Source organism: Dermacentor albipictus, chromosome 4, assembly GCF_038994185.2.
Source record: "Dermacentor albipictus isolate Rhodes 1998 colony chromosome 4, USDA_Dalb.pri_finalv2, whole genome shotgun sequence".
NCBI lineage: Eukaryota > Metazoa > Arthropoda > Arachnida > Ixodida > Ixodidae > Dermacentor > Dermacentor albipictus.
In genome coordinates this window covers 95957682-95984545 of record NC_091824.1, presented here as the reverse complement: position 1 = coordinate 95984545, position 26864 = coordinate 95957682, and the positions used below count along the sequence as shown (strand labels likewise).

Below are 26864 nucleotides of genomic sequence, written 5' to 3'. Positions count from 1 at the left end.
AAAACACGTATAGAGCTGTACTCAAATTTTGCATTAGGGAGTATCGTAACCATATTTTATTTTCAATTGTTCCTTATCGTTTATAAAGTTACTAATAATCTACATTTACACTGTTATAACAATTAAATGTCTACGCAAATGTCGCGTTTTTGTACATATAAAATACATTACACAGATTTTGCTAAAAAATGCTTACGAATTAAAACGGGTCACCGATAGCGTTTCGAGCATCATCCAGCGTCGTTAGTGTCCCGTTTGTGGAGGAGGAACAGGGGAGAAAATATTCATTCCTGACAGACAACAGTGATGTAACGTTAACGGGAAGGAGTTGATGATGGCTGTGTAAATCGAGCCTTACAGTGCAAGATAGCTCTGGCAGACGGGTTCCTCTATTGATCGGCCGTAAAGTCGGGTGAAACTTTTTGCCCTTGGGGCACCAAGCGACATATCTCGACCGATGCCTTAAGTAAATGGCATGCCGTGAACAAAGTTACTGACTGGAAGGTTTTGGACCTACCTTCTGGTGGACTACGTGTTAATTGAGCGTCTACGGGCAACTCGCTTGACTTCCCTCTTGCCTTATGCAGACGACTGCGATGAATATGTGCGCACTATTTCGGTGCGTAAAATGCAGTCTTTTAATGAGAAATAATTATAGTCCTGTAAGTTATTCGAAGATCTTCAACCGTTTTCAGTTAACTTCGACGCCAATTCACAAAGCCATTACGACACGGACGTGAACGTATGCAGGTGCGTCCTCACCGTAACCTAGTTTACAGTCACGTCAAAAGTAAATGGCTCAAGCCTCATTTCTACTCCGTGACAGAAGTGGCGCCCAAGACACCTGCTGCAAAAGCTTAGTGGTTGTGGAGTTGCGCTGCTAAGTTCGTGTCTGTTGGTTCTAGTGCTTACGTTTTGGTGATCTGGTCTCGCGGGAGAAGTTATAAGGTGATTGCTTTATTTTCTTCACATTGGACCGTTTATTTATCTGGGCACTTGGACAAAGCTTCCCGCTTCAATCTGAGCTCAGTAATAACCGTTTAATCCAGAATACACGGTACTACGGGCATTTTGTACCAGCGGCTTTGCACGTTTATTTAAAATATCATCCTAGGCTTCTTTCTTTGCCGGAGGGGTAGTAAAATTACGTTTTGCGCAGCTTCCTACCTGAAACATTTACTTCGTTAAACACAACTGTTAGATACAGAATATATTTACCGCAGTACTCGACGCAATATATCCGTCATGGTGACCAAGACGGATATATTGCTTCGCAGAGATACAAAAATCTAAATGTTTATGTGATTACCTGCGACATATAAATAATCATAATTATTATATACACTCGTGCCGACTTCTATATGCATTATGTCACACCATGATCGTTGGGGAGAAGGTGAACCGAGGGGCTCGCCTATGCCGTTTAGTGGTACACTAGCCGTGATCGTTGTACTTTATCTGACAACGGTGGTGGATAAAAGAATGGCTTCACACAACTGCTGTAACTTAAATCAGCATATATGATCTGTGGTGTATAGGCATCTGGATTATACACGTAGGACCAATCTCCGCATTGCGTGCATTCTTCCGTGTGATATAAATCAAAAGACGTCGGTTGTATATCATCCGTAAAGGGAGACGGTGATAAAGCTCCGGACAGGCCTAAAGTTACCGTAACTAGAAATGTCTGAACGCGAAACTAAATTCCTCGAATCGAAAATTAACGTCACATCACTCTTCTCATTCCAAGAGTAGGCGACACTTCGCTGAAAGTCGCTTTACTTATCTTCTTTCTGCAGGCCAACTTCACATCACGCGCTATAGAATGAAACATATAAACTGAGAAGATAGCTTTGCTGTCAAGCATAATTTCACCGCGGGAAGCTGTTTTAGGCGAATGAACAAGAAAATAGCGTAAAAGAACACTGCGATAAAACGCCTATGCCATTTAGTGTTACGCATAAGGAAATAAGGTTGAAAATAAGCGAAGAAACACCCAGCGCACCTTTCCGAGGAATTGTTCTTGCGAGGCATAAATGTTTTATTCCACTATAGAAGCCCCCGGGCACGGCTGGGGAAGCCAGGGCCCCCACGGGCAAAGACTGCCAGTTTTCCAGCGTACGGGACGGAGGACTCATCAATATTCGAACATGGCACGTGACCTGGCGTGCAGGTGGCTCGCTTCCGTCGTAATCAAGCCACGGGAACAGCGGATCGCAGACGACGACGACGACAACACCGCCGCTTCTCAAAATGAAAACAGCGCTCTGTTTTCTTGCCCCAAAGACTGCCTCAATAGGTTCTTACTAGCTTTTCTTTGAACCTTTCTATAGTGTTTTGAGAATTACTAGCTTGCGCTATTCTTTCCCCACTTTTCCTTCCTTCTTCTTTTTCTATTTTTTTTTTCTTTTCCTCAGCCACGAAATAGCTTTGAATGGTGAACGGAGACAGAATGCCAAGGTAGTTTTATACTGCATGCGAAGCTCGTGCGTGCTGATTCCTGTTATCTCCATTGTTCGAGTGCCAAGTTTTCCGTTTTATGTTCGCTTGATAGTGTAGCCGGGCGGCATGCCTTGCTTTTTCTATCCACATTGCACGTGTTAGGCTTTCGTCGATATTAAGTTTTCTTTCTCTTTACACCACTGGTTCGCGGCGTAACACCGTTTTTTTATAGCTCGTGGCGGCGAGCTGCTTCGGCGCGTGATTATTCAGGAGCGTCACGTAGCGCAGTGCCTTCTTCGAATTACGTTCAGCCTCGCCGTGCAGTATGACCACAGAGGCCTGACATAGAAACAAAAAAGGCGCCCCGGTGTTGTGTTCTTTATTATTTTTTTTTGTGAGCATCATACGCCTCTTTATTTACGGTGTCATTTCAACCAACAGTTCAAAAAATTTTCAAGCAGTTTCTTTTTAGCTGCGGCAACCATTGTGAACGGGGCGGAGATAAGGGGGCAAGAAGTGCCGTGCTTGTAGACATTTGCCTGGCCGACGACGTTGTTTCCTTGGAGCGCCACTTGTTTAAAACGGCGTAAGCTTCGCATATCTTCCAAACCGTTTCTTTCCGTTCTTTTTTTTTTTCTTTTTCGAACGGGCACACGTTTCTTGCACAGCCCCTACACAATTACTGATTCGTGAAATGCATGTAACCTCAATTTCCCTTTGGGTGGTTTGCAGTTCTTCTGAAGTATAATATCAATTACCTATACGCTCAGAGTCTTACTCACACTCACTACGATATGCGAACGTTTCTTTTTTCGTTGTTTCTTTTCTTTTTTCCTCTAGGTTATCCGCGAAACATACATGCTGGTCAAATAAGTCTGATGTGTCTGTAAGCTAAAGAAAACTCAGCAGCACATCTATTATATTTATTTGTTTGGATATAATAATAATAATAATAATAATAATAATAATAATAATGCTGCAGCAGCTACTTCACACTAGGTTCGAATAAAAAAAGCCTAATAAGACTTCACTTGCCAGTAATGTCACTAGGCCTTTTCCATTTTTTTGAGTGTACATAATACAAGGATCTAGTTTGTTCTCTGAACTAAAGATATATGGCGTGCTTACAATAATCTATGAACAAAGGCTTTTGTTTGATGATTAATGGAGTGGTTAGTATCTTGTTTCTCTCCAGAAAGCAATACATTCTGACGAAAAAAGGCAGCCACCCTCTGCACTGTGCTCAGAAAGAAATATCCCTCCAAGAGCTGTTTCTATTATACCAGAGGTACGATTTCAGCTGCGCTGAGTTTGATATACTATAATTCATAGTTAAGCTCGAGAAGCTGAACACATGTAGTAGCGTTTGTGATGATCTGGCGCTAGTTTAAATTTTGCATAGCTCAGTACACATGTTGCAAATAAATAACTGGTGAACCAGTTAGGTTTTATTCAAATAACGTTTCATTTTTGTATAAAAGTACAAAAGAAGGTCAGGGGTAAAGGTGAGCAAATTTTAAAATCTTCTTGATGATAAACGCTGCTTGGATTTTACATTTCAAATCGTTAACGTGCGGTCAGATAAGCGACTGAGCTACGCGTCTCACCCCTTAAGCATGCAACTCTGAAATTAGTGCAAGCAAAACCTCGGAAGAGAACCCGCTTAGAGACTGCAGCTGCACTGTTAATGCCCTCCATCTTCATTACAAGTGTCATATAGACCAAAGTAGCATGCCAGCGCACATAACTTCGACAATTACCCACGCTACCGCACAGATCTACAGTTCAAAGTGACAGAAAGATCATCAGGCAAAACGTCATCCGCATACCCTGTTTAAAATGCGTAGACCATCGGCCATCGTGCATCATGCTACTGATTGTCCTTCGCAGGCTTTCTGTCATAAGAGGACTTTGCCTCCCGTTAGAACATTGCGAAACACGGTCTATCACGCTGAAGTGTATTTTTTAAGTTCAAAAAACATATTTGCTTCCCTTGTCGTGAAGTTGGCATCTACCTCGAGGATTTCTTTAGAGCTCGTATTGTCCCTTCATTTCCCTGAATATAAGCAGCTAAGGCAAGCGTATTGCAGTTGTAATAGCACGCAAGAAACGTGCAAGGCGTTGGCGCGTTAGGCGACAATGTTGTCTCACGCGCAAAATGAGACAAGTGTTTTCAAGCTTCCGTTGAACGCTACACGGCTGCGAATTCGCAGCTTACGCACAAGTTCCGCCACCCCAGCACTTGAAACAAAATAAATAACGACTTGACTGTTTCGAATAATAAACGTTTCTTTTTTCTCTCTCTCTCTAATCTTCTTTGGCATAAAAAAAATTTTTAAATGCGGAAGGTCATATAAGACTCCCAGAACATAGAGCCGTCACCAGTGCCCGTTCCTTCCTTCCTTCCAGTGTCGGCCTGGAAGCCGCGTCAGTAAGTCAAAGCATGATAAAGGAATTTCAATCCATCGCCGTCGAACAAAAATACTTCAAATAAGTGCAGTCCCGCTGCCTTAAGCAGCGGGGAAGGGGATCATCGCCCTCGGCGTGGATTCAGTGTCGCAAAAATGCATCGCGCGGTCGACCGAGCGAACCACGTCATCTCGCGGGATTCCCTCCCTCCACGTCGAGGCGCGCAACACGCATTAGTCTCCGCTGCTGCGACTAATGGATGCGCTGCAGAGACACTAGCGGCAAACCAGAAGAGGCATCGCACCACGGCAAGACGCTGATCGATGGAGACTGCTTGCTTCGGTGCGTGGGTTGATTTTCTTTTCTTTGCGAAAAAAAAAAGGGCGCGGAGCCGAGAGGGTACAACGCGACGGGGAGGTAGGGAGCAGCGATAGCGACGACGACGCAGTCTCGGACGACGCCTGCTTCGGGTGCCGCGGATTCTGCACTCCCGGAGGACGCCTCGCGTGTTTACAAGCGCTGCCGCTGGGGAAGGTGTGCGTGTCACGAGCGCAAGAAGTTTGTCAGAACGACGGAACACGGTGGATAGAGACTTTCGGCGTCTTCGCCCTGGACCACTCGGCCTTGGCGGTCCTGTATACTGTCGCGTGTTTAGTTTCCTCTAGGAAAAGGCCTGTACTTTGCAAAATCTGCTGCCCATGACATTCTCCTGAACGTTAAAACAAAGTTACCTATCTTTTTTTTACTTCTAAGTCGCTTCAGTGCTTCCGTGGAACTTGAGCAGTACTCCTTCGAGCAATCTGAAAGTGAAGACCCAATTTAATATTGAGAGGCTATTTAGCGAAACACGCATGCACTGCATACAAATGCTTGATGGTACATGTACTGTAGTAAACATTGTAGGGGAGGACTCCGCTAACTGTGTATCGGAGGGCCTGGACATTTTAAAATATGGCAAGGTTTCAGCGCCTAAGGTACTGATGAGACTCGTTGTGTCCTTTTTTAAAGATCACGCATTTTGTGTTTTACACGTCGACAAGGAAGGAGGCTTCGCTGTTATGTCTCATGGGTTATTCAATAGAAAAGGCTTAGAAGCGGTCACAAAAGCCTTTAGCTTTTGAAAGAACTTGTCCATTTCAAAAGTAAAATTCGAACCAAGAAAACTCTGCAGTAGCCTGGAGCTAGAAAAGGTTTTCAAGGACATAAGAGCAAGTAAGAGGAATTGCGTAGAGATCTTTTTTAGAGTAAAGAACACACACGGTTGATGATCAATTCACGATGATCACGAAAATCAATTGCCCTATTTCTGCAACAAAAGCTTAACCTCTTACAAGTTGATGACCCATTCCAGGTGAAGAATTACGATGTCGTTTTGAATTACATCATGTCGTTAGCTCCTAAGATCATCGGAGCCTTTTTCGCAGATATCAAGGAATTGTTCTATTTGCTAACGCAATCTGACATGCTCTCTTCAGTTAAAGACTGTATAGATAGGTATGGAAAAGTAGCTTTCTAGAACGCGTGCGGAACGTCGAGTAGTGGCTTTTTTGGAACTGCTCAGTCTTTACCTTCGATCAACTTTGATACAGTGGGATGGGTGGCCATATCTGCAAAAATAGGAAATGTGTATAGGTTCCTATATCGCCCATATGCTCAGTGATTTCTGTTTAGCACATCTTGACAGGGGCCTTAACTGCTGCCTTGCCGAATTCTATGTAACAAAGGCTTTTAGGTACGTAGATGACATAATATTACTTGACTGTGGCTCAAACGGCTTTAACTCAATATCCAATAATACACTAACCTTCGTATGCGTAGGCTTAGCTCCGCTAGAAATAACCTACGAGATGCTGTCAGATAATGCTACTAGGTTCCCTAAAATTATACTTTTATTTAAAGACGAGCAAGTTCACTGGAAGTACGAACCACGCGCCAATAAGCCAGTGCTCCCGTACGACTCTGCACATTCAAAACTGATTAAGAGGGGCATCGCAATATCATGCCTTTCTAATGCATGCCGTAGGTCTTGTCCTGAACTAATGGCTGCTTGGTTCAATGAACAAACATTTTGGTTGACTGGTTCTGGGTACCCCACTCATATACTAGTCAGTGTCGCCGAAGGCATTCTAAAACTCAAGTCGTCAAACCTTACTGATACCTTGCGGGCTTCTGGTAGGAAGCACAAGTTTGCGGTGACCCCGTACATTCACGGCTTCTCACATCGACTAAAATGATTGTACAAAAGGCGAACATTCAAGTTGTTTTTCCTGCTAATCACAAGGTTCAGAAAATGTGAAAGATGACCGATCCTGGCGCCTCGCACAAGATTGGGTGCAATCTAGAAGCACACAGACAGGTTCGTCAAATGTGCATAATCGATCGGGTATAGTATATCGATTTCTTGTGGTAAGTCATATAGGCCAAAAGGGGAGGTGTATAAATATCCGCTTCTGTGAACACCGTAGAAATGTGAGGGACAAGTGTGAAGGGTTTCTTGACCGGCAGTGAAGGAAGCGTGAGTATAGTGATGATGCTAGTGTTGTTTCCAGTTCAGGCAGGAGTGCAAACTCCGGTATAAAATCTAGCTGGGTGCCAATCTGTGAAGATTGCAACCATCGTCACGAGAAGCAGCTGCCAACTGACGCATGAAATTATCGAGGCAGAGATATGTCAGAGTTCTAAAGATAACTGTGTGTCCAACCCGTCGATTGCTTTAACTTCGAAGGAATTATGATGCGTATATCTTCACTGATTCTCTTGCTTGCTGTGCTCACGTGATGTTTGGCCGGAAGATGCCTTTATATTCCGCTCTTCGCACGTCTTCTTAAATTGTTGCAAGCCAGCGCTCGTGTGTCTGTCTTCCTTCACCGTCCTCGTCTGCTTGTGCGCTTGAAGTTATTGTAATAATGACGTGTGCCACTTCAATTTTGTGAGCCGATTCCAGTTTTGTATACGCTTGTTTCCACCTTCTTCTTGAATCCCTTCTTTCGTTCCCTTCGTGCAGGGTTGTAAACAGGACTTCTTCAGGTTAACACCCCATGGCCTTTTTGTTCCTCCTCCGCCCCCTGCCCCAGAGTAGGGTAGCCAAACACGCATTTCTAGTAACATATCTGCGTTCTTTCTTCCTTTCTTTCTTTCTTTCTTTCTTCCTTTCTTTCTTTCTTTCTTTCTTTCTTTCTTTCTTTCTTTCTTTCTTTCTTTCTTTCTTTCTTTCTTTCTTTTTTTCTTTCTTTCTTCCTTTCCTTTTTCTTTATTTCTTTCTTTCCTTTTTCTTTCTTTCTCCTCCTCCTCCTTGTCCCTCTCTCTGAAAAATGTCCAATGGTCCAGAGCAGGTGACCAGTTGTCAATGCTTGTTATTGGCTTCAGAACCTTCGTACTTATCTACGTCACATTTTGTTACTGACAGTTTTGTTCTGCAAGATTTTCTCCTATAATAAATGGTTGCATCAAAATGCGCCTTTTATTTTGCTTTATATTAGCATGGCTAAATCTACTACAATTTATAGTGTCATAGACTGTCCCAACTCCCACGCAGCACTAGATTGGTCATTATTTCCTTCGTTTGCTTTCCTTTCTCTTTCATTTCTTTCTTTGATACCCTCTTTCCCTTTCCCCTGTACAGCGTAGCCAATCAGAAATGTCCCCTGGTTCCTCTTTCTGCCTTTCCTCTGCTTTTATCTCTCTCTCCTTCTCTCTCTATGGTGCACTTTACGTGCACGATAGAGAGAAAGAGAGAGAGACACAAAGACAGCGCTGTCTTTGTGTGATATTCCATCATAGAGTCAAACCAACTAGCCCGCCAACGTGTTTTAACTAGATTAACAAACATGGTGTCACGCGTGCTCAGGTGAACATGAACACATTGCTCGTTGAGCGCGCAAACTCGCGGTCAAAATGCTGGAGTGAGAAAGCGCGGCAGCAGCAAGTGAATTGACCTTCGTGCATCTCTCGCATCAACGCGAACGAAACATCGAAATCACAATGCATACGAAGCTACTGGCGTTACGCACACTCGACAAACGTACCAGATAGCTTTGCAGATGAGGCCCGCGTGTACCCCCACTTCGGCCACGTCGCAGATCGCTTTCAAAAGACACGAGAGCCGGCAACGCGTCCCTATGGCGTCCGCCAATCACGTGCCCAACGCCGTAGTAGACGCCGCGGTTGTCTCCACTTTGTACGCGGTGGGCGAGGAGGACATCGAGACACCCTAGCAGCCGCCGGAGAAGAACGCACCTCCTCCCACCCTTGACCCACTCCTCGTGCGCGACAGGAGAGGGCACGTTTCCGGCCCACGTTCCTCTCGCGCACGCTAGGTTGAACCGCGTTCGCCGGTTCACCCTCGCAAGCTTTCCCTCGCACATACAACATACGGGGCGCGGCGATGGTTTTAACGCCCTTGGACGTTATACGGAACCTCACGTTGACACCGACGGCAGACATGCACCTGTAGTGTCCCTGTAATTACTATCGCAATATTAGCGAGCAATCGAAGTAATAAGGTGCCGCATTACTGGGACTGGAAGTATGAAATCATTAGGATTACGCTAATGAACTTGTACGAAGGGAACACCGCTCGTTATTGTGTAGCCTGTCAATGATGATCACTTGCCCTTTATATTCCTTTCGAACTTTGAGATTAGCAATTCGCCGTGATGATGGTGTCTCCATGTCTGCGTCCTGGTCCGACACGTGCTTGCTTAACCACATCCTCGTTGCTCAGCGATAAGTCAAGCAATTCGTTGCCTAACGAACAGTTTTAAGAGCAAATGTACAAATGGGAGAATTGGTGACTGCACTTCGTGAAACCAACGAGAACAGCAACAAAGTGGGGAAAACAAATACGTAAAAGTGAGGTGTGACAACCAGTCGTTTTATGCTACAGAGTGTGTGCGTCCATCTTTCCTCAGTTCTTTTATTGTTCGAGCTTGCTTCGTTATATATGTAGAATCATATCAGCTTACACGTAATGCTACTAGTCGGTTCTTGAATTACCGCTATAAACGTGTTGATCCAGGACGATATTCTACATCTTCTTATTACGTTAGTGCCCCAAAAGTAAGCCACGCCATTGAAACAGACGACCATCGATAGTCATCACGATTTTCTGGGCGGCTGTGTTTCTTTTAGTTTCGAAAGCACAACTTTATACAATAATGCCTGGGCAAATAGAGCGACCGAATAAGAAACACTCTACGAACGTCATCTGACGGCAGCTGCCTTGCTGCACGCGTGAAAATTTATTGACGCTTGTCGAAGACCTTGTTTGGTTAAGTAGCTCGCCCGCTGACCATGTGCCTTCTGAAGTGGCCAAATCAGAACCAACGAATGCATTCGCCTTTCATAGCCTGTGTATGGATGGACCTTTGTGCGCATGGGTATATTTTGCTTACGGCTACATCGCACACGTGTAGATCAGTCTATTTAACGAGTGCAGTACTCACGCTCTAGTTTGTACGCACAAACACACCCACGCACGCACACGGACACATACACAAAATAGCAGTCAATGCAATAAAAAAAAACTTCACTTCTTGGACTGACTCAATCACGCTCATGTTTTTTTTTTTTTTTTGAAAAGACAGTTCTCTTCTCTTTCACTTATGACAAGAATTTATATAGGCATTCATAGGGACCGTTATAACGAACGTCGATGCGTATTTGCAACTCCTCCGAAAATTCATCGCTCCACTGTACTCAGTCACTGATGGAGGCGCTCTGGTGCAACATATCTGTTCCGTCTTTATGGTTCTATTTGTATGAATGCTTTTGTCTGCAATTACCTATTTACGAGAGCCGTGCGCTAACAGTGCGCTTGCTTTCACCACCTCACGGCAGGAAGGAAGGAAGGAAAAAGTGGAGAAGGAAAGGCAGGGAGGGTAACCAGTTCAGCCGGTTTGCTACCCTACATATGGGAGCGGAATGGGGGGGGTTAAATATGGGGAAAAGAGAGAGAGCAGATAGCACAGCACACACATCGTCAGTTACAGTCTGTCACTCTTGCGTGGTACGTGACATCACTGACACAGCCGCTTGTGCAAGCCCGTCTCTTATTAGCCCTTCGTCGCTTTCAGCTGCGATGTCTTCTGTCGCCGACATGTGAAAATCGTTTCAACTGACAATGGTCAAGGAGGAGGAGATAAAGGATAGGAAAGGCAGGGAGGTTAGACAGTGTAAGTACCGGCTGGCTACCCTGTGCTCGGGAAAGGGAATAAAAGGAGAAAGAAGAAGAAGAGAAAAAAAAAGAAAATTCACACAGTAAAAGGTGCCCCAGAACGGATGCCAGGGACTGTCTCTGCACGGCAGTATACACCATGTAGAGATATAGAGCAATGTCATTACAATAGCCCCGCCGTTGTCTGTACCCATGTACATATATCTCGTTAAAAAAATTACACACTGGTGAAGCTTACCGTACGTAATCTTTCGTAATATTCGCTGCGATGCACTAGTCACTTATCTATACACCCATCTAAACTGAGGAGTAATCTCCATGCCGTGACTACGGGAATGATTCCCCATATTTTCCAGATTCTATAACTGAATTTTATACCAATCTTGTCGCCTACTTTTTGTTTCATATTCAACTATACATCACTCCATCCACACCAACAATGTATAGTTTTCCTTTCACTTCCCTAAAGGAAGTGCTCGGAGATACATCCTACTGCCTCAAAAACGCATAGAAATAACTTGCGTCCGCCACCGAAACAAGAAAATAAAAATCAGATTCGACGCGTAAAAGTCCTGTACAATTGAGTTTGGCCCTCGGTGATAAGAAGCGGAGGCGTGCTTCGACGACCAGTCGTACTTAAGGCGTCAGCCCGGGTCTTCCAGCGTCGTCCGACTCTTTCATCGTTGCTGATAAGTCACGGCCGCGAATTAGAGGCGGCGAGTTCGGAAAGGGAACCTCACATCTCGCTCTCCCCCGCCATCTCCTGCCACCTGAAGCGAGAAATGTACGCGACGGCATCGATTAAAGCGCCACGCGGTAGTGCCGTGCAAATTTAATACGGTCGTGAGGTCGTATACCGCCGGTGAGTGAGCCGGGGAAGTTCGCTGAAACGGGCGGCCCGGTCCGGGCGTACTTTCAGTCATAAAAAGCAGCGCGCTCTCCGAGTGAGCGGGGCCTCCCGTGAGAAATCAAAGTAAAGCTACGGTGCCCTAAGGTTAATGTCTCCATTCGCCGGCTCTAGATTAGGACAAGGTAGTGCTCTTACACAGGAAATCAGGTCCGTGGCCTGGACCTTTCGTCCGATGACTTCAGGCCGTTAGGACTCTGCTGTTGTCTCGCACGTCTGTGCGTGCTTCGTCTATCGCTTCCTCCTTCCCATATCCAGCCATTTTGCTTGCTCTCCTCGCCACATTTTTTCTTTCTTGCTTGGTTTCTTTGCTTTGATTTTCGACGTTTTACAGCCAGCGGCCGCGCGCGTATCGGTTTCGCCGTGGTTTGATGGCACAAAGCAGGCTTACGACGCGCCTGAGGCACGGTGGTGTGGCACACTACACGGATTAGCTTTATTTTGCATTCACTCTTATCCTGGGATGTAGGTGCCTACATTACTTTCGCGTGCATTAGATCCGAAGGTCTTTGTTTGAGGAAACGCCGCGGAAGCTTAGTGACGAAGACGTTGCGTTGGCTGAGCTTGATGTGGAAGGTTCGATCTCGTACGCGGCGGCCGCATTTCGACTGGGGCAAAATACAAAATCGCTCGGGTACTTGGATTTAGTTGCACGGTGGCGAACAGCAGCCGTCCAAAACTATTCCGGAGTCCCCATACTGCGGTGTGCCTCATAAATCAGATCGTGGTTTTGGCACGTGAAACACCAGAATGCTTCTTTTTTTTTTACCTTTGAGGCTAATTATAATTACGTTCCTCGCAGTCTTTGTTGTACTCAAAATTAAAGTGCTGCGTTTGAAAGTAGTACTGTTATGATCGAATTAGGCATGTAAAATTTTTGCGGAACAGAAATAGCAACCGAGACTTACTAGACAAAGCTGTGGTATTCACTTTACCCTGTCCGTGCCTGCACCGCCCCCCCCCCCCCTGTCTTACTGGCTTATTTACTCCTCTGCCTATTCATTTTTAAAACGCCATATCAATATTTTCAGGGAGGTGTGTGCATTCCTCTGCGTGGTGGGCTCTGGAGTGGTGTCCCATATACCATTAATGTGCTATATGCTTAGTGTTGCTTGAGGTTGTACCTTTTGTCTTTCTTATTTATTAACGGTTAACCATGCATGCAAGTTTGCTACATAAAGCATTATGTGGAGCGGTAAGCATGTCCGCGCGATTGATTTTGCTTGTATTACCTAGCAGAGCGTATTTATAAACGAAAGTGCATGAAGTTGCTATAATATTGCTTTCTCTTCGCAGAGAACAGAATCATATGTGCTCTGTGCAGAGCCACCGTAGGTACAAGTTACCAAAGCTGCGGCCTATATTGATCTTCGAAGCCTCAGGGTTCAACCAGGACATACAAAAGTAAGCGTGTGGTGATCGAGGGGTCATAATCATAAGTTCGTGTTTATGTCATGTACACTCTCTTACGTCTGTGGGAGCACCTCATATCAGTTCGCAACCCGATCTATACGCAACTCGAAGATAACTAAACTCCACTGATGAGCTGTAGTTCACCTTCCAGGTCATGTTCAGAACTTACGCTTCCTAGCATTCATAATTATGTCTTTCTATGACAACTTTTATGTGCTTGCTTCTGAAAACTCCATCGTACGGCGCATTTATTCTGATGCCGATGCAAGAAGCGATCGCTACAGCATTTCATGAAGTGAGCAAGCGCCGTTTTCAGGCGTGCTACTCTAGCCTGTGTCCAATAAGCAGAATAAGAAGAGAGACAAGAGGCGCTTCCAACGCAGCAGGTGTGAAGGAATATGAAAAATTAATTTTGTGTGCCCAACAGCAGCCAGAGAAAACGAAATGCCGCGCTTGTTAAACAACAACGTTTTGTGCGAATACTTTAGGTTGCACAACGTTAATGGAAGAAACACCAGAATGCCGATACGGGAACTTTGTACATAACAGCAGCACTCTGTAAAACGGGAGAACATTAGTAGCATCAAGTGAAAAAAATATGATATAAACGCACAGTTCAAAGCGGGTATGCAAGTTTGCTCGTGTTTTCTGAGATTAATCTGCCATCCATGGGAACAGCTTTCCGCTATGATGCACGCCGCACAACATGGTACAGTATGCGTCTAAGAGTTTCAGGAAGCGCAGAGAAGTAAATGCGCACAAAGTTTTTAAAACGCATGGCCACGACGCTTGAATGTTGACGGGTATTCGTACTTCGAAGCCGGCTGCCGGTAAAACATATGGCCACGATTACAGCCGCCCCGGACTGCAGGACACGGGATTTTAAAAAAAAGGAGGCGCACACATACATACCTACTTGTAACAAACAGATGCAAAAAGGCAAAAGAAAGCAACAGATTCAGCCGATGTTATCGCTTGTTTCTCTTCCCCTCTCTTTGTACAGCTTGCAAACAAAGCAGATTCATTAATGACGGTGTAGTCGCTGAAGGAGGGCAGGACGCCACCGGTCTCACTGTAAGCAGGCGGGAAAAAATGTGAACGCCGCGTTTGCTATACCTGAATGGAGTAGGCGTAAGCTCGGTTCTACGCTTTCTTGAACAAGATTACTATGACTGCTCAGAAAAGGATATAAAAATTCAAAAGGCAATAAAAGCAGCAAGAGCTGAAAACGCGTCAACAGCATGAAATCTGTTCGCGATACACTTCTTTAATTATTTATCTTGGACTTGGTAATTGCATTTCTGGATAATTTTCGACAACACACATATGATGGTAATGAATATCATAAGCTCGTGGATACGCCATTTCCGTGTGCAAGCAAACACTTATTTACTTTTTCCACTGCAAAAAAATGTCAAGTTGCTTACCAAAGTTTGTTCTTTCTCGTGTAGTTATTAAATGTCTTAGGCAGTTATGTCAGTAAGGAGCCTCTCTACTTAACAACGCTGTCGTAGAAAAAAAATATTCTGATTTTATTGGAAAACGTTTTTCAGAAAGCTTTCCTGGGCTGCTAACAATAAGGGGTAGCAACTCTTACGCTCCAGACTGACCGTTTACTTAATGTTTCGGCACTCTTGGGCTTCGGCTTCCTTCAACATAACGTTGGTTTCTGTTATACTCGACTTGGTATTTTTAAATGAGAAAGTGTTGCTCTTACAGGTTCTTGTAGATCAGAAAACGCAGACGTTGTCATGGGCAGGCAAACGGGTTTCTAAAGTTGTAGCTGCCAAGTAGTTCTTGTTCAACTACTGAAGGAAAAACAAGCACAGTCACCCACCGAATTTAAGCATCTGCTTTATTGTGGCCAGTATGCGTACACGACACATTATTGTATAAAAGAAAAATTTTACCCTGCTTATGCATGGGCCGTCGGCTGACCCCGCATAAAGAACATGCTTTCTGACTGCACTTTATTGCTTACATATTTATTATAGTTACACCATCCCTGATAGTGCTTACCCATGTAAGCGCTTCTTTTGGTTTTAAGTCTTTTGCCCAGCCCTTCTTGCTCTGCTATACAGCGCAGTAACATCGATCCTAGGAAAACGAATCGGACTACCCGCTGAAGTGAAGGATGATCACGTCGGTCCCGTACGAATTTATTTTTAACACGACGGTCTATTATGTCGGGCTCCACCGAAAGTCTGTCATACGTACTTACGTTACCCAATCGTCATCATCGGAATCTAAGAGATGGCGATCCTTTGTCGTTTTCTGCCTACTTAATGGTTAGATACGTGAATATCTTGGGAAATCTCTACGGAGGTTCCCCGGCTACCTTAATTGACCCCAATAAGAGTTTAAAGTTACCTATCAAGAAAGGGCTCAGCCCAAGAGACACAATTTCTCCGATGCTGTTCACCGTAGGCTTAGAAGTATTCAAGCTAGACTGGGAAAGCTTAGGACTGAGGATCGACCTGGAATATGGGAACAACCTTTGGTTTGCAGATTACATTGCCCTGTTTAGCAACACTGGGGATGAAATGCAGGAAAGGAATGAAGACCTTAACCGAGAATGTTTAAGAGTAGGCTTGAAGACTATTATCAAGAAGACAAAGGTAATTTTCAATAGGCTGGCAAAGGAACAAAAATGACGGATTTTCAGTTAGTCTCTAGTGTCGGTGCGGGAGTGCGTTTATGTTGGTCAATTACTCCCAGCGGAACCTGGTCATGAGAAGGAACTTTACAATAGAATAAAATTCGGTTGACGTGCGTACATCAGACATTACCAAATCCTGATTTCGAACTTAACACGATCGTTAAAAAGAAAAGTGTACAATCATTGCGCTCTACCGGTTCTAACATAAGGAGCAGAAACTCGGAGGTTAACAAAGAAGCTCAAGAACAAGTTAACTGCTCAAAGAGTGATGAAAGAAAAATGTTAGGCGTAACGTTAACAGACAGGAAAAGAGTGATGCAGATCAGAGAACAAACGGGAATATCTAATACTCTAGTTGACATTACGAGAAAAAAATGGAGCTCAGCAGGCCATACAATGCGTAAAACAGATAACCCGTGGACCAATAGAGTTACAGAATGGGTGACAACGAAAAGAAAAAGGCAGTCGAGGACGGCAAAAAATTAGGTTGGTAGATGAACTTAGCTAATTTGCGGGGGCCAGTTGGCATCAGGTAGCGAAATACAGGTGGAATTGGAGATCGCTAGGAGAAGCTTTCGCCCTGCGGTGTACATAAAGATAGGCTAATGTTCAGGCTGAATAGTGGTTAGGAAGGTGAGCATAGAAAGGTTAGGAAGGTTGGCTAAATATAATAATTGTTCTCTTGATCAAGTGCATTTGTTGCAATAAGAATATTTAGGTATTGTTGGTTTTTCACTGAGTGTTCTTATAGAAAAGATGAGTGGCAGCTTGGACAGCTACAGAGTATTAAAGGTTGTAGTTCTTTAAAGTGCCTTGCGGTCATATTTGCCGTTTTGCGCCTACCTAATGGTTATAGAAATAGACATACAATGGTTAGAAAGGTGTGCTTTATTGAAATAATTGTGCACTTCATGACATTAACTTGTTCTACAGAGGATCTTTAGAAATGAACTGTATTATCCCTAATGATTTCTGCAAAGAAATGGTCGATAGCTTGCCCCCCTATTAGGGTAGTAAAGATTAGTGCCTTGCGGTCTACACTGATAAAAAAGAAATCATTCGTCACTTCAAGGTCGCGTTTCTTCGTTTTTGGCAAGCCTTCGGCGTCATACAGACAAGACGCCCGAAAAAAAAAACACATTTTATGTCACAGTAACGCGATTATATGGACTACCGCGCAGACTACGTGTAGGCACACATCTTACGAAATGACGGCCTGCCGTCGCCTTGACTGTCGTGGACTTGGCCATGAACTGCCAAGGTATTTCCCGTCATCAACAGTATTTTTTTTTACAGTGTAACTCCGTCGTCGTCCACGGGTGACGGCGTTCCAGGCACTTTTTCGAAAGTGATCTCCGTGACATTTCCTTGGCGCCGCTGCGGCGGCTCATCTTTCAACATGTGTATGGGCGCGCGCGCGATGCAACCGCAACTTTAACGACGCAGTTTCACCACACACGCTTTCAAAACGGCGTCGGTTACACTCAAGACCCCGTGCTACTGGTTCGCGCTGCGCGGTAGCACAGGCCTAGCGTGCTTGCTGTCGCTGCCATTGGTTCGGCCTTGAAGCGACTTGTATTTGTGAATCTGCAACGAAGCTGTCAATGCTTTTTGAATACACGTTTCGCTTTAGTGCTACGGCCAATGCCTCTGAAAGAGGGATCAACCATATTTTCTTTTCCATTTTAATATTTATGGGTATTCTTTTATCTTAAGCTGCCGGGAAGTACCAGGCACGAGTTATTCTGTCTAGACTACCTATCCGTAGTTCACAAGCACTGAGGAACTTCCTGCCTCTTGGCCTCTTTCCTACTGTGAGAACGTCAAACTGACGGCAAACAGACGTTACCTAATGCTGTCGCCGCTTGGACGCTTGCTTTTTCGAGACTATATGTTGGACAGCAACATTTAGGACTATTGTGCGTCTGTGGCGCAAGTGAGTTGCCATGTTTAACCCACGTGCATGCGTTTAAGTATAGCTGCGGAAATCGCTTGTCTTGGGGACCGGAGCCCGTGTATCATCATCTGTTTGGTAGCGTTTTTCGCTGCTTGGAACTATGCAATGATAATTGGTTCTATGCCTGAGTGTACTAATTTTAAAGATGCTGCAGTTACATATCTAGCTTTCTTTTTCCCCTTCCTGCGTTTTGCAAGAGCCTGTGGCGAAGCGAAACGAAGCAAGCGTTTGGAGCTGTTCTTCATGCAGTTCGCAATAAGAGTAAGGCTAGGCCGCAAAGTAGCATTTTTATTTCCACTACAATCATAGCAAATACGCACTGTGTTTCCTCTAGTCATAACAATTCTCTTCAATAATCTAGCACATAGGAGAACCAAAATGCACATTCATAAATCAGGCGGCATTGTAATGAAAAGGAAGACTAGGAAGATTGGAAGCTTCTGCCGAACAGCTTTTTCTCGACAATATATATTTTAGTTGTTTCACTGTACAGTGAAACCTAAGGTAAATGACCTACTGTAAATCTGTTTATTGTTGTCGATTGGGGAAGTGTAGATATGAAGCATAGGGATTTATAAGGTCCCTCGAGGCGTGGTGACAATAAGCCGCTATAGTAATTGAATCGTTGGTTGCTAGCTGGTATCGCTAGGTAGATGCGAACACAGCTAAAAATTTTCAACATTATTTAAAGTGCTTGGAAGAGTTCGCCGGGCGCGAGCACGGTAATTAATACAATGAGGTGTCATCTTTAATTCTCCAACGGACCACGTTCCTGTTGCAGCGTAAATCCCCCATGGATGCATCCACGTTTGCACGAATCGCAGGGTTTAAACTTGAACCTCAACACGATGCATTTGCGTGATCTGTGCAGCCATTAGATCATAGACACCTAATTTGGCATCATAAATCACAATAGAAATCGCAGCCTTCCATCGAGTCTGGAGTTCACTATTCAGAAATCGTTCGAATTGTGATAAATCTTCTGTGACAATAATGCAGCCTATAGCTCCCGTGTCGTATGCCGCCGTTTAATCGTACCATACCCTTAAATACCCGTTTCTCCTGCCTGCGTGAGTTCTTTGGATACATCTGCTTACGGCGTCAGATTCTGTGCACTACATACTCAGCGCGTTTTTTAATTAACGAAATTGTGTTGAGTCTGCCACGCGTACTGCAACACTGAGCATCCTTCCTTACAAAAAAAAGAAAGGTAAATTCTTTTTTCCTCTTTCTGTCTTTCGCCTATATCGAGCCAACCCCCAACCTTTCCAATAGACTGCATTCCGACTTTGCTTAAGGTGCTGGTAGTTGATCATTTCCATGAGTTTCCAGCGCTATATATGTACACGCCGGAGAGGACAACCTAGAAGCTCGCTTCACTGCTGCCACTTCAGGACTAAGACTCAATATGCTTCTTGTAGACTGGGTCTGAGAATGCAACTCAGCGAAGGCTTGCAATGCAGCGAGGCTCGTCATCCATCATTGCCTGGTTCCGAGCCAGCTGCCAGCCGCACGGCCGCAACCGGGACGAGTGATTGAGCCCGAAAGCGGGCCGTGTGGCCCGAATCGCTCGCGGCGGCTTGTTTCCCCGCAAGCATCGGTTCTCCTGATTCACTTCCACACTCTGCCCGTTCCGCAGGAGCTGAATTCATTGCCCAGGGTTGCTATTCTGGACATCCTCAAATTCCGCCATGTTGTCAAATTAAAGTAATGCCGAGAATGTTGAGCTGAAAAGAAGCCGAATTCGAGAACATGTGGCGGAATTTATAAATGTCTCGAATAGTACTCCCTCAACCCGCGACCTACGACATCAGCATATTAAAGAAGCCAGCTTATGCCACAAATTGTGACTTGGAGACACAGCGCACTCCGTGATTTTGTAGGTGAGTTAAACTGACACTACGTGTGATTACACGCGGTCTTCACAGCCTGCGGGGCCATAGAGTTTACTACAAAAATAACTAAGGCACCGCGATCTTTCCGCGGGAACGACGTGTATTTACATACATGGATTTGTCTCATCTTCGTGCATGTGGCTTTATGATGTAATTCTCGCTTTAATAAGCACACACTCATTCGTAATTGGAATGGTAGACAGTGCCAACTCCAGCACATGAGGTGTTGAGGAAACCCCTAAACATCTTTTATGTGACTTTCCCAAGCGCGAAGATGAGAGGAGTGGCCTGCGGACAGCTTCGGAGCACTTATATGACAGGCCTTTTACAGTGGAAATCTTGGGCCCATGGCCTCATGCGTCTGCTAGGTTAAAGGCTCCATAGCGCTGCTGCGTTTTATTTTTAATGCGCCAGCCTGTAAGACCGCCTGTGACTAACTCAACAACGAACGCTTGTCTGTGCAACTGTTCCAAATGTTAACTTCCCTGTTCCTTGTCCTTTTTCAATCCCCCTCACCCTTCCCCAGTGCTAGGTAGCCTACCAGGCTCAGTTTGGTTAAACTTCCTGCCTTTCCCGTATGAGTTCTCTCTCTGGGGTTAATTATTGCGCTTTATCTTTCTCAGTTCCCAAGCATTCATAATCTTCTAAACATAGAATTGCAATTAGTCTCTGTAAACGAGTAATTGTTGCGAACTGTTGCGTCTTGAATGAAACATTTTGAAAGCTATCAACTTTCAAAGACACAAAAAGCCCTTTAAAACCACAAGGGTGAAGTTTAGGCAAATCCTTGTACATCACGTCCATGCTGGCTGAACCGCCATGCTTACAGGTCGCAGTAGACACTGACGCTAGAGTTCCCTCTAGTGAGCTCTTTTTCTTTCTTTTTCGTAGGAAACTCTTATGTGTGCGACACTGCCCACACAGGTAATCTTATGTTTTTATTCCTCCCCCCTTTCTTTTTTATCTCTAATCTTTCGTGCCGTTTTCTCTCCCCCTCCATGGGGCAGCCTACAGGAGATATCTTCTGGGTAATCCCTGTCTTTACTTTTATCTCTCTTTCTTCAATGGCTTGTGACTGCGCCAGGAATAACCTTCTTCAAAGCCGATGTTTGTTCAATCAAGAAGAAGAAGTATTTTTTAATGATTGGAAAATGTAGAGAGGTCGGCCGGATAATGGAGGATCTGGCCTGCTACTCTACGTAAGGGAGGGGGAAGAGGGGAAGAAAAGGGGTCACAATGATGGATGATAATGGGAGGAACGAGGTGAATGACACATTACACAACTGGTATCACAGGCGTGAGTCCAGGCCCGTGTCACCTAGGAAACGTGAAAGTGCACGCATTGTCTCTGTCGTCTGCCAACTCTGTGGCCACGCGCCTAGCAAGAGGTCCTCCGACAGTGGTCCATTGTGGAAATGTCTCAATGTATCTGCCAATGTCAGTCTTTCTCGCGCATACTCAGGGCACACCACGAGCACATGTTCTATAGTCTCTACAGCGCCACACACTGAACAGTCCGGGGAATCTGTCCGTCCAATAATGTGCAAATATTTGCGCGTGAAGGCGACGCCTAATCGCAGTCTGTGTATCAGGCATGTATGAGGGCGTGGAATTCCACGCAGAATAGGAAATTTCATATCGGGATCCAGGCTTTTAAGGCGGACGTGACGAGCGTCTGGCTGGGCCCAGTATGTTCTCGTCGCACTCCTCATTAATTCCGACAGGAGGCATGTGATGTCCGGTCTGGAGAATGGCACTACAGTTCGCATGCCATTGCTGAGGGCGCGCTTTGCTGCAGCATCGGCCATCTCATTACCGCTGAGCCCACAGTGTCCCGGGATCCATTGGAACACTATGCGGTGGTGTTTTTCTTGAGCGTATGAAAGTAGCTCGGTGATCTGCAGGGCCAGAACCTGATATGCGGTGTGGCGCAGGAAGCATCCCAAAATTTGCAGCGCGGGTTTTGAGTCCGTGAAAATGCACCACTCCTGAGGTCTTTCCCCGCAGATGTGGCGAATCGCTTCTCGAATAGCCACAAGCTCTGCAGCGGTTGATGTTGAATTATGGTCTAGTATGAAACCTCGAGTCATCTGTTGGGCTGGTATCACCACAGCTGCTGTCGATGCCTTAGGTGACACGGAGCCGTCTGTGTACACATGAACATATGTCTGGTATTCTGACCAGATGTACGCGAGAGCAAGTTGTTGTAGTCCACTGACGGGAACCAATGATTTCTTTAGTATGCCGGGGACATGTACGCATACGGAAGGTTGAACCATCACCCATGGTGGTTTGACGGGGTGGTATGGAAGGGCATATCCTGATGTTATGTGGGGTAGATGGCAACGGAGTGCACTTGTGAAACTGCTGTCCGGTCGCTCATGTAGAACCGACGTCAATGGATGACAATGGTGTCGCGTCAGTAAGCGTAAATACACACGAAGTGGTTCGTGGGACAGGTATATCGGTAATGGGCATACGTGGGCTTCCTCAATTGCGCCTTTGTTGGAGGCACGCCGTGGCAACCCGAGGCATATTTTGAGTGCCTGCGCTTGGACGCTTTCTAATGTCCGTAAGCAGGAAATGCTCAAGTTTGAGAGTATCGGAAGGCTGTATCGAATGTAGCCCACGAAAAGAGACTGATAGAGTCTTAGTAATGAGCCTTCCGTGGGGCCCCATTTCATGCCTGTTGCGAAGCGAAGAACATGGCAAAACAGATTAAGTTTTTGCTTCAACATATTAACATGCCTCGTCCATGACAAATCGCGGTCGATGATAATGCCCAAGAATCTGTGGTGGGAGACATAAGGTATTATGACACCGTTAATGGAGATCGGGTAGCGGCAGACGGATTTGCGCGTGAATGCAACCACAGCACATTTTTCGGCAGCTAAGCGCAAACCCTGACGCCGTATGTATTGTGAAGTAGATGACACAGCCCGTTGTAATTTCGCGCGTAGTTGTGGGCGTGTTGTACCAGAAGCCCAGATGCAGATGTCATCTGCATATGCACTGATGTGGATGTGAGGTGGAAGCTCGCTCACCAGGCCAATCAGTGCCACATTAAATAATGTTGGGCTGAGAACTCCTCCCTGAGGAACTCCACGGCATACCTGATGACGGTTAGTGTCTCCGTCAGGCGTGGACATGTAAACGAAACGGCCGCTGAGGTAGCTCACAATCCACAGGTAGAGCCGGCCGCCAATACCCAAGTCATCTAGGGCATCGAGAATGGCTTCATGAAGGATGTTGTCGTAGGCCCCTTTGATATCTAAGAAAACAGCGGCGACGAGTCGGCGTTGACGTTTTTCATGTTCCACTGTCGTAACGAGGTCAATGACGCTGTCAATTGAAGAACGACCCCGCCGAAAACCGGTCATCATGTTCGGATAGAGATCATTTCTTTCCAGAAACCATTCGAGCCTCGCCAGGACCATTCGTTCCATAACCTTGCCAACACAGCTGGCTAATGCAACTGGGCGGTATGAGGTAAGCTCATAAGGAGTCTTTCCAGGCTTCAAGAGAGCAACCAGGCGGCTTATCTTCCACTGCTGCGGAACAATACCGGAGACCCATGTGTCGTTGTAATAATTGAGCAGTGCAGTGCGACCAGCCCGGCCAAGGTGAGACAGAGACGAGTACGAGATCCCGTCAGGGCCAGGAGCAGATGAGTGCCGACACGACGCAAGAGCAGCCTCTAATTCGGGCATCGTAAAGAGCAAGTCGTAGTGGTCACTTGAGGAAGGTGGCGCAAAAACTTCGAATTGGATAGAGGCTTGTTGAGTTGTGCCCACAATCATTTTGCAGAAGTCGTCCGCTACCTCTACATCATTGCGGCGTTGGTAAAGGGCCAGAGCACTGAAAGGGTACCTTTCTTGTGGGGGAAAACGTAGGCTCCTGACTACATGCCAAATACGTGACAGCGGCTTGCGAGGATCCAGTGATGAGCAGAACTTTCTCCAGCGCTTCCTTCCTAATTTCTCGAGATGGCGCTTTATTTGTCGTTGAGCTCGGCGACAAAGGGCGAGATCGTACGTGGATTTCGTCCTTCTATATTTCCTTTCAGCGCGCCGTCGGACTGCGCGCAACCTCTCGAATTCCACGTCGATAGGAGACCCCGGTGTAGGTGCACATATGGTCCGCGTGGCCTCACCGAGGGCGGACGTGATCAAGTCTTCTATTTGCGTTGGTGACTCGAGATTCGCACAGGAATTCTCCACGAATGTCTTAAAAGTGGGCCAGTCCGTGCACCGCACATGAGACGAAGTGGTAGGTGCGAACCACTTGACGCAGATATACGTTGGTATGTGATCACTGCCATGTGTTTCCACATCACTGAACCAGCTAATAGAAGACTGTAGTCGTGAGGAAACAAACGTCAGGTCCAACGAGCTACTGTAGGACGTGCCACGCAGAAACGTAGGAGAGCCATCATTAATATTGACGAAATCATGTGAGTGCATAAAGTCGGACAAGGCTTTGCCTCGGTTATTCATTACTGTACTTCCCCATTGGGGGTGATGAGCATTGAAGTCGCCCACAATAATATGGGGAGCTGTGCAACTCTGAATTGCTGAGGACAGATACGAGAAATCAATGTGATCTCTGGGTGGAATGTAGCCGCCGAGTATCGAGAAGACCCGCCCTTTAAGCGTTAACGTCAAGCAAATGTAGTGGTTCGTGTTATGGTGCTGGAGGACAAGGCGGTAGTGTGGAATATCTCGGCGTATGCACACTAATACCTTGCTGGTTTCATCAGTTTCTCGAGACCACAGCAATACATATCCAGAAAGGCGGAAAGCAGAAGGCATGTTGGGCTCACATATAACAATCACGGGGAAGCGGTATTTCTGGACGCGCTGTCGGAAGTCACTTAGGCGACCACGCAGGCCTCGGGCATTCCACTGCATCACTACACTACGACGTATGTGCATCGACACAGAGGAGGGGTTGTGTGGTAGCGCCATAATGAATCACTGCAATGCCGCCAAGAGCGGCTCAATTGCATCCAAAAACTGAACAACAACCCTTGCTGTTGGAGTATTGAGACCTGAAAGCAGCGTTCGCATGGAATGTAAAAGTTGTTTCAGGAGAACGTTCACCTGCTGGTCTTCTGGCTTGTCCTTAATGTCCACTGGACCGGCACGGATTGATGGACGCGTTGGTTCGACGACTTTGGATGGCAGAGCAGGCCATTCCACATCCGAGGAGGTGGATAATGTACCCGCATCTTTCTGAACCACCGTGGTAATATGGGGCGCTGCAGCAGGCGGCGTCTTATCATTCTGCAGCTCAATACGTAGAGGCAACGGAGCTGAGAGTTGCTGTGACGTCGGCTGAGACAGACTAGTGACGTGTGACTCTGGGCGTCGGTGTCGGGAACGACGTTTGCGGCGACGAATAGACGCGGCCGCTTCTTGGTGACTTGAGTGTTCTTTTACCATCTTCTTCAGGATAAGCCTCTCGTTCTTCATCCTAGGACAGTCTTTAGCCGTCGCCTCATGAGCGCCGAAGCAGTTGGTGCACTTGACTGTCTCCGTCTTGCAAGTGTCATGCTGGTGCGATCCACCGCATCGACGGCAGGATATTTCGTTTCTGCAAACAGCACTCACATGGCCAATCCTGTTGCATTTGTGGCATTGAACAGGCTTGGGAACATACAGACGGACAGGATGCCGCACATAGCCCACCTTGACGTGGGATGGGATAGAGTCGGCTTCAAAAACTACTTTAACACACTGTGATCGGCCGAAACGATGAATGTCGACTATCTTGGCCGTAGATTTGATGAGTGTCCGCAAGTCGCTGTCTGTTATTTCAGGGTCTACGTCTGTAATAACTCCAGCGGAAGTCCGTTTTCCGTGAGAGAGATAGGGGCGGACCGGCATACCGCCTAACACTCCAATTTCTTTCAGTTTGTCCACGGACGCCCGAGATTTCACATCTACCGTAAGGACATTCTTCCAAGCGTTGATTCTCACCTCTTGGACTTGTCCCGGAATCAGCTGGTCGAAGAATTGGGACAGCCGCTGTCTGTTGATTGTATTCAAATTAGCCGTCTCCGTTGTGGCTACGAAAGCCACAGAGAACCCGTCAGGTGCGTCAACATTCTCTGCAGGCAACTCCCTCGCTGCTGATGTCCGGCGTAACGCGCCAAGTTTGTCAACAGTCTTTGTAGTCGACTCACCAGCTGTTGATGTCCGGCGCAACTTCCTTTTCAGGCGGCGCGATTCAACAGGCGTGATGCTGCTACTGTCGGAATCCATCTCAGTCACCGTGGAGTCATCTGCCGAATCTGGAAGCTCCACGTCGGTGACGGTCGTAGCACAGAGGGCACCAATCGGCCGAGCAGCCGCTGGGTCAACTGCGTCGACGGGAAGCTGCACGGGACGTGTGCCCGCCATCCCGAAGGACGACGCGATCACTGTGTACACACAATATTAAAAAGCTACAGAAAAAGGAACAGCCGAAAACACAGATGCTCTCTACCGTCACTTCTTCTTCTTCATATGAAAGAATCTTATTCAATCAAATAAACCAATATCTTAATATGGATTAATCAATATGGGCAGATATCATCGACGATGGCTGTGAACGCAAGCTGTAATAGCCGAACGGTTCTAGAAAGCTATCCTCTTTATTAAGGGGATAGCTGTGGCATATGTGGAAGTTGCATAGAAGACGAATGGAGTGCCTCAGACAGGCTGCCCAACGTTGCAATAGGTGGACCTATATATATATATATATTTCTCAAGGAACCAAGATAGCTCCACCTATCAAATGGTTGACCAGCCTATCTGAGGCACTTTATCCCTGCTTAAATAACTTCCATACCACAATGTGCTACTCTATCAGTCGGTCCACATCTTTATTTTCACTTTATAAACGAAATGGTGCGTTTGACGACGTGTGTTTGTTCCTGTGAAAGTTCTTAAGTGCCGTTTGCAATCCCGTAGAGAACAGAGTGATTAACCAGTGCTTCCGCAGCACTAGGACACGTGGATTGA

At 46.0% G+C, this 26864-nt stretch overlaps 1 protein-coding gene across 1 annotated transcript in view; it reads right to left on the bottom strand.

The window, feature by feature from the left end:
* The window catches only part of LOC135911414 (uncharacterized), a 34847-nt gene extending 28389 nt beyond the window's left edge, over positions 1–6458 (bottom strand). The window contains exons 1-2 of the mRNA XM_070537273.1: positions 6420–6458; positions 5583–5651 (exon numbers count right to left, since the gene is read on the bottom strand). Coding sequence (XP_070393374.1) covers positions 5583–5651; positions 6420–6456 — 106 coding nt within the window. The 5' untranslated portion in view covers positions 6457–6458. The remainder of the gene's footprint in view (positions 1–5582; positions 5652–6419) is intronic.
* Positions 6459–26864: the final 20406 nt, after the last annotated feature.